General features: G+C 40.3%; 1 protein-coding gene across 2 annotated transcripts in view; it reads right to left on the bottom strand.

The window, feature by feature from the left end:
• The window catches only part of tenm4 (teneurin transmembrane protein 4), a 164,342-nt gene that overhangs the window by 24,360 nt on the left and 126,340 nt on the right, over positions 1–13,642 (bottom strand). For both annotated transcript variants that reach the window (XM_034701399.1, XM_034701400.1), the window contains 4 exons: positions 11,952–12,184; positions 10,963–11,117; positions 5,812–6,689; positions 875–1,047 (listed from right to left, as the gene is read on the bottom strand). In XM_034701399.1, the coding sequence (XP_034557290.1) occupies positions 875–1,047; positions 5,812–6,689; positions 10,963–11,117; positions 11,952–12,184 (1,439 nt within the window). The remainder of the gene's footprint in view (positions 1–874; positions 1,048–5,811; positions 6,690–10,962; positions 11,118–11,951; positions 12,185–13,642) is intronic.

Below are 13,642 nucleotides of genomic sequence, written 5' to 3'. Positions count from 1 at the left end.
TTTAGATTTTTATTAGCTAGCTAACTACTTGTTAGATGGTTGTTAGCCTTGATGCTAGCAAAAAATTCCAGTTGGGGTTGGTCGTCACATTCTCTTTGGGGTTGGTTGTCACATGTAAAGATTTTTCCCATTAAAATACCATTGTGACAACCAACCCCATAGTGTGTGACAACCAACCCCATAGTGTGACAACCAACCCCATAGTGTGTGACAAACAACCCCATAGTGTGTGACAACCATCCCCGTGATGGGGTTGGTTGCCACAATGTGTCAGAGTGTCTTAGTGATAGTTATTTGCCTCTTTGTTACAATGAGTTGGAAAATAATAGGGATACACATTTCAAGCCAACACCTTAAGCTTCAATTGAATGTAGGAATAACTATTGAAAGATGTTTTGATGATGAGCAATCATCAAAACAGTAAAAAGTGTGACAACCAACCCTGTTCTCCCCTACTATATATTTTGGACAAACTCAACTATCGTCTTTGTCTTACTACTTAGAGCTGTTGATAAGCCAAGATAGCAACAGCCCTCATCAGTCTTCCATTCTAAAGCCGGGTCATATCAGAAGTTCTGATCATGTACAATCATCCGTCAATCATTAAGACACACCCTGATCAAACATTTCTGTCAGAATATCTGGAGATATCTGTTAAACATCCAAACATATAAAAGCATGTAAAGCAGCATGGACACACATTTCTGATGTTATTTACTCTACCTGGTTTTTAACTTTATACCAAACATAAAAACCAGAAACAAAAAGGTTGTGTCGTTGAAGCAACCGTGAAGCCTCTGGAACTTTCATTGTCACATAATACCTTAAAAAAAAATGCATGCTCCGCTTGTGATCGACATTAAAAGAAACTCACCCTGCATGAGTGTGTAGAAGGTGCCAGAGGCTGACAGGTTGGTGGTGATGGTGATATCCTCTTTGTTGGAGCCCTCTGTTTGGATGCGTACAGAGCTGTCGGCGTCTGTACGGTAGCTGCTCACTCGGCCCGTGGGGTAAGTGATGTTAGTCAGACGCCCGTAACTGTCATATCTACGAAAAAATTACATTGATGTGAGCCAAAGAAGGCAACTAGGGGCATGTCATCTGAAAGTGTGTATAAACAGAAGCTATGACAGAATCATAAACAGTGCAGAGGCACAAAAAAGGCTTGCTAAAGCTTGTTCAGGTTTGTGAAATCACAAGGAAACATCTTAATCATCACTGCAGGTCAGTAAAAAAAAAAAAAATGTCACTAATGAGTTTGTCATCTCGGATTCCCTGTGATTACGAGCTGCTATCTAGGATAAACTGTTTTAGTGATAATTACAGGAAGGGATTTGGGAGTTTTATGTAAAGTCTGATATTTCCCTCTGGTGCCACAGATTGAGGAAATGTTTCAACACCAGCGCTAAACACAGCAACAAATCCATCAAAGTTGTCAGCGTGAGGAAATAAAACTCAAAACTATCAGCTTTGATCACTGAAGCATAACCAAATCAACTTTTTTTAAAGTGTGCAATGTTTTCTGCTGCAGTGGCTTTTCATTAAGTCACGTGTACACCAACAAGTTAAACAAGTTTCAACCTTGTGACTGTGAAGTTTGTGACTGTGAAGTTAACGTGACTTGGTTTGTAAGTAAATTACACACACAACACAAAAATACACAACCCCTTAACTTGGACAAACTTTCATAGCCCGGACGAGAAAGCACACATCTTAACACATTTGGAAAACTGCTTATTAGCTTAAAAGATTAGTGATATCACCTTATCTCATTATACACTCTATAAAATAGGAGCACTGAGGTGCAAATCCTTGAAGACAGGCAGCATCTCCTGAGCCTACAAATCAGCCGGTTCATCACAAACAGGAACATGAGTGGCCAGATTGTTTCATTTCGCTCGGAGAACACATCAGCATAGAACAATTTAAAATCTTTCAGATTGTCAGTGCTCCACAATTGGAGTGAGTGAACGGTACATTACTTAGAATGAAGACTTTTATCTGCATAGTGAATACAGATTGGAAAGCCCTCTTCAGTGTTGCTGCCTGCCATAATAAAGCCTCTAATAAATGAGATGGCGGTGCTGGTTTACAGATATTTCCTCAGCTCTGCCATCTCAAATATCCAATATGGAAAGGAAGAGTGGGAGAGGAATCATCTCCCAGAGATAAATGTTATCTGATCCCAACTATACTAGGGGCTGGGATTCAAGATGCATTTCAACCAAAGTCTTCTACTTCAGAAAATACTAAATGACAGAGAAATGAATATCTACCACATTTAGATTCCTTTTGATAAAACCCATATTTTATCAGAAAAATATTCCCATGTAATTTTTTGCTAGAATGCATGATTTGTGTTTTGCTTTCTACCACTTGAAACAGGAGAAAGCAAAATGTTCCTGTTTGTCTTCAACTCTGCACAAAAGACAGAGTCCACAAGACATATCTCTCATTCTGGAGCGACGCTGCATGCCCCAGCTTGATCACTGACCCAAACTCTCGCTTTCTCAATTAAGGCCCTGAGCTGGAGCCTTTCCTAGGGCTTCTCCGCTGAGCTCTAATGGCTCTTGCCTGCTCCAACTCAGCCGCCTATTAGGTTGCTTTCTGTGGACAAGAGGGGCATACGGGGGCAGGGTGCTCAGCAGAAGGAGAGGACTGCTTCCCCCTGAATGGCCAAAAGTCCATTCGGATCGCATCACCTCTGTGTCACATGCTAGCTCTCTGACCTTTCCGCTGGGACCCAAACAATAGGCCGGACACTTTGTCTCAGCATCCCTTCTAGCATGCACAACCTTAGTTTTATGAGTTACTCTCATATTGTCACTTCTACTTGCTGCTTGAGCATTTCAAAACACATTTAACTGATTTTTGGGAAGCAATAAAAATAAAATAAAAAGCCATGTGACTTCTCAGCTTTATCATCAATTCTTCTAAACAAGACCGTTCTGTTAGTCTTGATGTATTGAACATTAAAAACATTAGTTTAAATCTAGTGTCTGAAGCCCATTTGTTACTGAAGGCATTACTGCCCTGTTAATTGGGGGCCAAGACAACAATTAAGCCTGCTCTAGAATGCTACATGATTAAATAGATTTAGCGTAACCCCTGAGCATAATCAGTTTTCATTACAAAGAAAACATTAGGAGGTTAGCGGGAGCCTCTGCTTATGTAGTAAATGTCAGAGCTGATAAGGTTGCCAAGGGTTACGACAGAAAGGCTGCGGAGCAGATGTCCTTTGTTCTAAAGTCATGTACATGTTGTATTTCTGCATTCACGCAAATTAATATAAATGTATAGTTTGAAGGATGTAGTTACACATTCATTAAAAGAGGTAAAATGTTTAGCGCTGCACTTTGTGGAGCAGAGATAAATAGAGGTTCTGTTTTTTAATTCTCTTGGTAAATTATAGTTCTGACCCTCGGGCAGGGAAGTGACCTTCAAAGCTAATTACCATATGCAAGAGAAGCAAACGCTGCTCATTGGCTCTAAATGAAATGTACATGATCTGAGTTGCTTGTAGGTAAATAAAAAGCCATTGTTAAACTGAAATGGGAAAATCAAAAATTATATACATTTATTTTTTACATTCTATCGTTTAATATTTCTAGGGAATTGTTCTAAGAGCACTTTGTGTCCTCTGCTGATGTGCATTCTAGGTTCTGTTTTTGCAGTAGTATAAGTAAACTGCAAGGTATCTTTATTTCTTGCCTTAGTATTAATAATAATAACAACAATAATTCATAGGATTTATATAGCGCTTTTCTGAATACTCACAGTTGCTTTACATAAAATAAAAGTAAAAATAAAACAGGTAAATAAAACAAAACAAGTACAGAGGAGGGGCGGGGTTAGAGGTCATGTGTTGTACGCTTCTTTGAACAGGTAGGTCTTGAGGTGGTTTTTGAATGATTGAAGGGAGTCAGAGTTGGGGATGTGTGGAGGGAGAGAGTTCCAGAGAGCCGGTGCAGCGATGGCAAAGGCTCTGTAGTAGATGATAATAAACCTTTGGTGGAATTCAATGATGATATACATTTATATAATTTCATCCTTTTAAAAAAATTGGATGTTTTATAAAGGACCTTCAATTTCTAAATCTAACCATTTTTTAATTTTAACCTACTTTATTTATCCATGTGGGGAAATTCAATGTTTTTCGTCTGGTGTTGAACGTGCTACACACAAATAGGTGAAAAATACACTCAAAACTGCACAAACAGAACCATAAGAATATGCACTAATGGAGAGATGCAGAGTGAGGGGGCATGCACATTGAAGAGCGCACACTATGAACACTAAACCATAACAGTGTCATACCTGTCAGATAAATACTCTCTGTAAATAAACATGTATATATACAATGCAACAATTCTCCAAGCAGAATTCCGTATTTCTATTTATTTTATTATTTAACTTTTTTTTTTAATGTAAAAACTACCTCTGCTACTCACCACTGCACTATTATCATATTATTTTAGCCTGTACATATTAGTCATGCCTACTTGTTGTTCTGTTGTATTAATAGCTGATGTTATTGTTATTATATTTTTATTTTTATTTGTATGTCTTATTCTTATGCCTTGTACAAAGAGAGCACAGTTTACCAAAGTCAAATTCCTTGTGTGTTCAAGCATACCTGGCCAATAAAGCTGATTCTGATTCTGATTCTGAAAGCAGTTGGGGGTGTCTTAAGGTTTATGAGATATTCAGGTTATCATAAAAAAAAATATTGTTTTACTTTCCCATTTATTTGTTTCTTCTTAAAACAAACCCTTTGAGTCACTGGTGCTATAATAATTCTCTTTTCTTTACATAATAGAGGAAGATTATTCTCACACCTACTCACACCTAAAAAAGTCATTTTAGACAAATTCAAAACAAAATAATAAAAGATAAAACCAGAACACCCACCATCCTCTGGATTTGTTGAAGTCATAGGTAATTCACTCTACCTTGCTAGATACCTATGCAACCGTCTCAGATGACATCCAAATCAAACACAGGTGATAAATGTCTGCTCAGATTAAACAGAGCGTCTGATTATGTGTCAGAGTGTTATATTCCTCCAGCGAGGTGTAACAGATGTCTGACCAGCCAATCTGCTTAATCACACTTTTTGGAATGACATCCAGTTAGCACGGTATCCCTTGGTACAGCATATTAAACTAAGGGACAGATTGCTTCGTAGAAGTCACATGAAATCCTAAGCTTCAATGCTGCAGCATGTGGGGATAGTTTTTTCAATTTTCCTTTCACAATGTTTGGCATTAGTAGCCGTCTTTTGCTTTTCGGTTTTGCTTATATGTCTGACCCTTGTCACAATCCTATGGGCTTAGTGTGCTTCCCAGTAGGTATGTGTTACTCCTGAACCTCTCCACTCCTAAAAAAGAGATGGTCTGCAGCCTGTCACTGCAAGAGAGTGTGAAGATGAGGATCATATCATCCAGTAATCCTATTTGGTATGATAACAGCAAGTAGGATTACATCGATACCTTAACTGGTGTTCTATAAGTGACATGAACATGAAGCTGTAAGAAGGTGGTTTATGTGCCTAAACACCAAACTCAGATGTCAAAGAATTCTAACGTCAAATATTTACTCACTAAAGCACCTTAGCATTAAGTGTTACCAAGAATTTAAAGCCTTCATTCCAGATATTCCAGAAATGATATTGGATTTAAGAGATTTAAAACATCCATTTAGCTGCTCTCTGGGGTGAGGAAGAAATCTATAATCAGCTCAACTGGGATCCAGACTGTGAGTGTCAGGTTTACTGCAGTGTGTGCTGTAAATGTTTGAAATGTTACTTACTCAAAGAAGGTTGTCCATCCATTTTCATTAGTCTTAGTTGCCAGAAGTCCTGAGCTCCCGTGGTAGGTCATAACGGCAAGTTCTTGACCCTGGGCGGCGACAGTTTTCAGGGCGTTGTTGGTCCCAATGGTGAACCAGAATGTCTGTCCATCTGGGACCATCAGCCACAGTGGCAGTCCGGTCGTGTCCCGTCTGATGATCACTGTGTTTTTGTTCTTATCAGTGATGCTGCTCACATCTCCTGAACCTGTATAGGTCAGATTGTAGAGGTGGTCTCCTGTAGTAAGACTCTGTGTGAAAATGTGGCTGCCATTGGAGTCAAATAGATAGAGTTCATCATGAATGGGAGAAGACACCTCGTACATGCTGAGGGGGTTCAGATAAGGCTTGTTCCTACGCACATAACGGATACGAATGTTCCCAAGATCTGCAATATAAAGTTCTCCATCCGGACACACTGCTAGAGAAGAGGGCGCATTAAGTTTAGCATCTTTGGCATAGCCTTCATCCCCAGAGTAGCAATCACAGTTGGCATCGTTCTTGCAGTCACAGCCGCTTGGTGCCCCTGCAACCAGGGAGATCTCTCCATTGGTGGACACCTGTCGCACTCTGTTAATTTTCTTTTCATCCGACTCAGCGATGTACAAAATGCCGTTGTGAGACACAGCAAGGGCGTTGGCTGACTCCAAGGTGGCATGGATGGCCACTTTGCTCATGAGGAAGTGGTCTATCCCCGGCACTTGGCAATGCATGGGCCGACCTGCAACGATACGGACTTGATGGTTCTGTGAGATCTGGAGTACTACATTGTTGTCCAGGACGTACAGGGAGTTGTCCATGGGGCTCACTGCCAGGTCTGTGGGCCACTCTAGGCGCACCTAAGAGGGGAAAAAAAACAAAACAAACCAAGAACATCAGCCTCAGGTCACAAAAAACAGACCATACTCTTATTGATTCACACATTTTCCACTTTATCAGAGGAAAACAGTCCCACAAGGGGAGAATCGTTGAGAACTGCTTACAAAAAAAGACAGACTGCTGTGGAAAAAAGGTAGGCTTTTTCATAGTTTACGCTGAAGGCACAAACAGTTTTTGAAACGGTTTATGATCTGATAAGGACGGAAATAGCAGCTGGTGTGCTGTTAAAAGGGGGAACGCAAAACCATGATTTTTGAGATCAAAGATGATAAGAATGGTTGGGATGAAGGGTAAAACAAGGGGAGATCAGTCAAACGATCAGATTAACTGAAAAAATCCCACTGCAATCGATCATGAGGAGCCCGGACATTTAAGGACTGGGAATCCACATCCTTCACCTCTACCGAGTTGCTGCTTTTCCTTACTTTGGGTTATTAATTCTGTAATGACAAGAGATTGCTTTGAGTCCTTGAAAAGAAACTGGAACACACTTACCGAATGAAAGTCTAGCCTGCCTCTGGCCTCCTAAATTATGACTTATTGTTCTGCTAACAATGTATCAAGCTTTTAACAAATTGGAATGATTTGATCCATCCAATTTACCAGTCTCCCTCTCACTCAAGATCCCATGGGAATCTCTTAGGGAATATAATATGAAGTGCCATATTTCAATATAGGTCTTGGAGCACCGACAAAGGAGACTGGAAAAATACAAAGACAGGATCAGGTTTGAGGTAACATATTATGAGAGCACGCTTAACATTGTTTACAAATCTTTGTCCTACGACTTTGAAATTGAGGGTGATTAAATTTATGAAGCTATTACTTTCATTGATTAGACTTTACCTGAGAGTAAAGAACAATTGTAATAAGAGAGCTAAAATAAATAAACCAACACCTTGAGGTTATTGTCTGAGTTTTTAATCAGGAGCCTTCTTTGTTATCAGCTTCGTTCACCTGATAACTGCGCTTGTTCCTTAGATTTAAACATCCAGGATGCTGGTTTGGAATTATAACTGGGATGTGTGAAACTCTAAGCACTGCTCATGCTTTTTTTCAATCCCTGTCACTCATTGACAGAGATTCAAGCTTTGATTGAAAAACAGATTTGAGCATCACACACGGGTCACCTCACATAAAATTCGTATCACCCCCCAGAATACAGAGGGAGGTTTATATAACAGGGCATATCTAAAGCCACATACAACAAACAGTAGACAGGCAGTGGATACATGTCATCTTTCAGTAAGCAGAAAATGCATTTACTTGGGAAATGAAGGGGAGACTTTCAATTTCTTAAAACCTATTTCTTGTCAACACTGGTGGTTAAATATTTCATGAGCCCGAGTGTGGAGTGGCTCGGGGGAGCTGCCTGTAAGGAGGTTTTCACGCCACTCTGACTGATGAGGGGATATTTCCCGAGCTGCTGTCCCATATGCTGTAACCCGATCAGACCCTCTCCTTTATACAGAGGGGCAGCTGTCAGTTGTGCCTGCCTGACACAGCCGCCACCAGCAAAAAAACCCAAAATGCACTCATCAGCCAATGATGTGAGCCATGGATTTGTACCAACACAACACATATCTATTTATAAATAGATTTGAGCTTGTATTAGAACTAAAATGCCAACTTCCACTAGCAATAGCTTCACTCTTTACTCACAGCAGCATGATGCCTGTCTAAAGAAGAGTTACATGTCATTATTTGAAGTCCCTCTCAGATTTGAATTGAATGTCACAGTCAGGGACTTGATAAATCTCTCTGTGGCTGCTAACACCCTTGAAATATGTTCAAGTTATCTTGTTTTAAGACATGGCTTCCCTCTGTTTGAGTTTGAACTCAGCAGGGGATGTAGAGGAGATTTTCAAGTCTCGAAACAGAAAATGAAACACATTTCTGAAACAGCGAGGGCCTAAGACCTTGGTATAAACAAATTAATGCATTCTTGAATGAGGTCAAACTCTTGTCCTTTTGCATGATGATAAAAAGTTCAGAGTCAGAGCCGTGATAAAGCTGAGTGCTGCAGATCGAATGAAGACTGAATTCTGCTGCAGTGTGCTAACTGTACAGACGGCACTGCAAGTTAACTCTCTCCTCCTCATCAGAGGAGAGAGAAACTGACATTATGATTTTTTTTCTTTAAACAAAGAACAGGTGAGGTACAGCAAAAATAATGACCACTGTGATAAGCCTTCTCCGGAGGAACTCTAGTCCTAAGTGAGGGGTTGGGGAGTGTTTGAAGTAGGGAGCTATGTGCCCTGGATGAATTTTTAATGGATGCTTTTTACTGTCTGAGTGTCTCTGGCAGTGCTTATGCGATTTTTCATCGTTGTAGAGCTGCAGTCAGTCTGCCTGTGTCTTTGCTGTACTACAGCTGGTGCTGGTGAGCATCCATAGGCGCTTGCGTTTGTGGGCAAGGGTGGGAGGATAAGGGAGCAGTGAGCACAGGTCATGAGGAGGGAGCTCCCCTGGGGCTGGAAATGGGCAGCTGGAGGCTTTGCCCCTTCCACCAGATACATCATTTTGCACACATAAGGCTTCTCTCCACTGGCATGACAGGCCCCCACAGGACCAGTTTGCTAGGCCTACTCAATAACACACACAATGGGGCAAGAAACAAACTACTGCATGCACATGGTGCAAAGCTGATACATCAATCAAATCTTATCAGAAGGACACAGGAATGCTCTTTTCTTGAGAGTAAAACTATTGGTGCTGTAGATAACACACAGCACACAATATAGTAGTGCATTCTTTGGTTGTTCAAATTACTACGATGGCAGGTACAGGATAAACTTTCACATCAAAAATAAACACAAAAACAAGGTGATGATGTGGCCTGGTAATGAGCTTTTTCAGTACTGAATAGTTGTAATGACTTCTCCTATAACACAGGAGCAAGTTTTGTCACCTGCGTATGCTCATGCCAAAAAAAGCCACACAAATTGCAGCTTATAAGTCTAAAAAAACATGTTCAGACATTATCCTCTGTTAAGAGACTGCCTGGTTATACTGCATTGTGTATTTATTTTTCACAGTCTGGCTTTGTGCCTTTTTTTGTTGGAGGGGGAATGAGACAGAGTTTAAAAGGCCAAATCAACAGGCTTTTAAAGCGAGAGCAGCAGTAAAGTAATTCAAGGGAACTAATTATAAAGTAGAGACCACAAATTACTGTATCAAAAGCCCAAATTATTAAATTGAGAGCACAAATTTGTTTTTCTATTCTCCATGACACCTTCCAGGCTCCATACAAAAACAACCACTCTCTATTTTTTGTTGAAAATAATCCTGTCAGTGAAAAAAAGGAATGCAAAGCCTGCTCAAATATGCAAAAGTCAGTCTTGAAGATAGAAAGTGATCTTTGCCTGGGAGATGTACTCCGTCTGTTTAGTGGTCTGCCATGTTTGTGTGTTTGGTCATATGTTTGCGTGCATCAGAGATCATGAGTGATTCAACTGAGAGCCAGCGAGGTTAAAGGTCATCTTAATCACTCCCTTACAGCGACAGGTCAAAGGGACTTCTGCAATGTGGGCTGTGGGCTTAACACAGTGAGAGATCTCCAGTTTCCAAACGGCCCTGCAGCCTGCTGCTATGTTTATTCAGGCTCTTGGTGTTTCCACAAGTCTAGACTGACTGCAATTTACTACAATTTTCATTTTCTATTTGTATCTGAGAGTTAACCACATAATTATTTACCTGTAGATTTTGTGATTCAAGCTGGCAGAGCAGAGTTCTGGGTTCACTAAGATTTTTTATTTCTGTTTGGTCTGTTAAGTATTTCAATGCAATCAAAATAAAGTGTTTTTTTCATTTCTTCTATACTGCATTATTTACCTTTTTAGAGGATTCATAATGACATGACCTGACTTGAACTATTTCCAAGCCTTCATGTCTGACAGATAAAAGATACAGGAACCTTACATGAGTTTAAACTGACTCAGAAGAGCCATGAAATCCCAACACCGTGCTAAATGCCTGAAGGCTCCAAGGGCCTTACTCTACCCGAGTATCCGATGCAAGTTCTTTGAATGTAAAACCTACCATGATGCAGCCAATAAACAAATGTGGATCAAATCCACATCAAAGGCAACTGAATCCCGGCTAGAAGCTCCCGGCTACAGAAACAAAAGCTCACAAGGGGGATGAAAGCATGCCGGGGGTCAGCCAAGGAGAATGGTGTAGGCTGAAAGACAGGAAGACACACGGCGGCTGCCCGGGTCAGAGAGGTCGTACCTGAGAGATGTCCATCACAGAATCACAGCTTAGGGGTCGGGCAGAGGTCAGGTCATTGAAGCCCAGAAGAGTAGAGATGATACCATTCTGATCAATCCTACGAATCATGGTCCCGTCCACAAAGAAGATTATACCGTACTTATCCACCGTAATGCCTGCAGATAAAAGACAACCAACGGACAGGAGGGGAACATTTCTATCAGTTATTTTGTTTATCTGTAGCTACGTGTGAGGACAAAGCACCACTAAATGACAATTAGAGTCTATTTACTGCAATAAAAATGTAAGAATGATCCCTGCAATGACAACTAATGCAAGTATTGATTTTAAAAATCAATAATGGAGAACAATGGAAACATCAGAATGGATGAAGGGAGCTGTAGTTATTGATTCAATTACAACTTAAATTTCATCAATAGTCTCTTTCTTGTGTGCTCTCTCAGCCTAAAACAACAATGAATCTGAGAATATTATCCTTAGCAAAGCTCATCTCAAGGTTTTCTTTTACTTCAGGGTCTGTCAAACAATATTCAGAAAGCTTGGAGCCTCTCATCATAAGTAGCAGCAAAATGTGCTGTGCTCAAACCCAGACGGTTCAGTGTATGCTAGACTTTTAAGAGGGACTTCAGTACTTGTGATTCGCCAGGACATCCCAATGGAGGACAAACAGTAGGCTTTTTATTTAACAAATGCATCATCCATACTTGGTCACAACAACAACAACAAGACACTTGAAGAAATAGAAAAAATACAATGAAAGACTAAACTAAGTTTTGTAATAACAGACGGCTGTGAGCAACATGTGTATAGTGAGTGATGAAGGTCAGAAGAGAATTCAATGCATGGAAACTGAAGAGTATCGATTTAGCCTCTGGGACTTTCCTCTTCAACTATGCATTGCAGTTTACTTGAAATCATAACACAAAACCAGACCCCCAACAAACTTTCAACTACACACTACATGGATTATAATTACATTCGTACAATACCTCTGGGGTTTGTGAGAGTGGCCTCGACAGCCTTTCCTCCATCCCCACAGCGGCTGTCATCATATGGGAGACATTGGTCCCCTGTGCCTGCCACCAGCTCCAGATTCTTGGCCACATCTCTCACAACATTCAGGGATTTCACCTTGAACACCTTCCTGCTGCTGGTGTCCGAAAGGTACACAGCTCCGTTCACCGGACTGGTGGCCAGGTAGTACTTATGAGCGGGGCTGTTGCTGAGAGAAGGGGGGGAAAAGAGAAAGAGAGGCCCCAAGTCAATAAAGCTGGAAGGGCTACAGTGCTTTCAATAAGAAACATTGTGTAATACAATTAAAATGGATTCAAAAGCCATTTAGGGAGTCAATTGGGCACAATTACAGTCTAAACCAAGGACACTGAAAAATAGAATGAGATTAAACGTGGCAAAATAGAAAGAGATTAAACATAACATAATGGTGGAGCTTACAACTCATCTACAATACAGTCAGCTTAGTTAGAAATCCCCTGTTGTCAATAGAGAGTGGAAACTCCACTTGCCTGAATGTTTGCTTATAGAGAAATAAAGAGTAGGAATTTTTGAAAACACCATATAGTTTCATCGAAACACTGGTGATGCTGCAGAGCGCAGTTAGTAAGAGAGGAAAAAGAGGCACACATTTATTGGGGCACAGTGGATCCTTCAACAATAATCTTAATTACTCCCTTATCCCTGATCCAAGATATCTCTGTGATTTAATCTGAAACGATATGAAACCCCAGTGTGTACACAGCAGCAGTAGCCTGGTTATTGCTAGAAGAGTACAAACAAGTATGTTTTCTGTTTCCCATGGGAGCTTTTTTTTTTTTTTTCCCTTCCTTCCAACGAACACAAATGCATAGCTGAAGCAGCAATCCAAACACACTATGCATCCATCAAACTGTGATTCAAGCACAGAAAAAAAATATTCTATTAAACTTTCAACCAAGTCAACAAAGTAATCTTTCATAACCACAGGAGGTTTCCAACCTGACAGTCACACAATAGTGCCAAATATAACCAATCCTGCAGTGGTGGCGGGATGTATAAAATGTAAGGGCAAATTCAAGACAGAATGAGTGTCTGGAAATATAGAGAAGAGAGATGCTTTTAGATGAGTTCATAGTTGTAAAGGAAGTGAAAGAAGAGATGACAGGGCATCTTTCTTTAAATGTCTGCTCCTGCGTATGGAAAACGTGATCTTCTGGAGAAAATCAAACCATGACAGACTTGTTTTTCTAACAACAACAGCTCTACAGACTGATGGATGGTGGAGACTACATGCAGGCCTGATCTTATTTTAAAAACGGTGGAGTTATTTGACATATCTGACTTGTCTTTGTCTGAATAAACAGCAGGAGAAGAGCTCCTTTCTCTAAACAGCTGATATGTTCTCTATCAAGTAGGTGAAGATGATCGTCAGTGAATGCAAGATGCAAATCTACCAAAGTATAAACTAATCAAACTTTAATTAAGCAAAAACAAATTTAAAATAAATGCATCTCCTGGTCTTACTAATATAATAACATGTTAACATTCATCACATCCCGTTTAGATTACTGTTATAGCATCCTGTACGGCACATCATCCAAAGTCCTCCATAAAATGCAATACATTCAGAACTATGCTGCACCCGCACCCATGACCACATCACCCCCATCCTCCAACATCTTCATTG

The sequence above is a fragment of the Notolabrus celidotus genome, chromosome 14 (assembly GCF_009762535.1).
Source record: "Notolabrus celidotus isolate fNotCel1 chromosome 14, fNotCel1.pri, whole genome shotgun sequence".
Lineage (NCBI taxonomy): Eukaryota > Metazoa > Chordata > Actinopteri > Labriformes > Labridae > Notolabrus > Notolabrus celidotus.
Note: the sequence above shows the minus strand (reverse complement) of the source record. Positions and strands in the feature narration are given on the sequence as shown.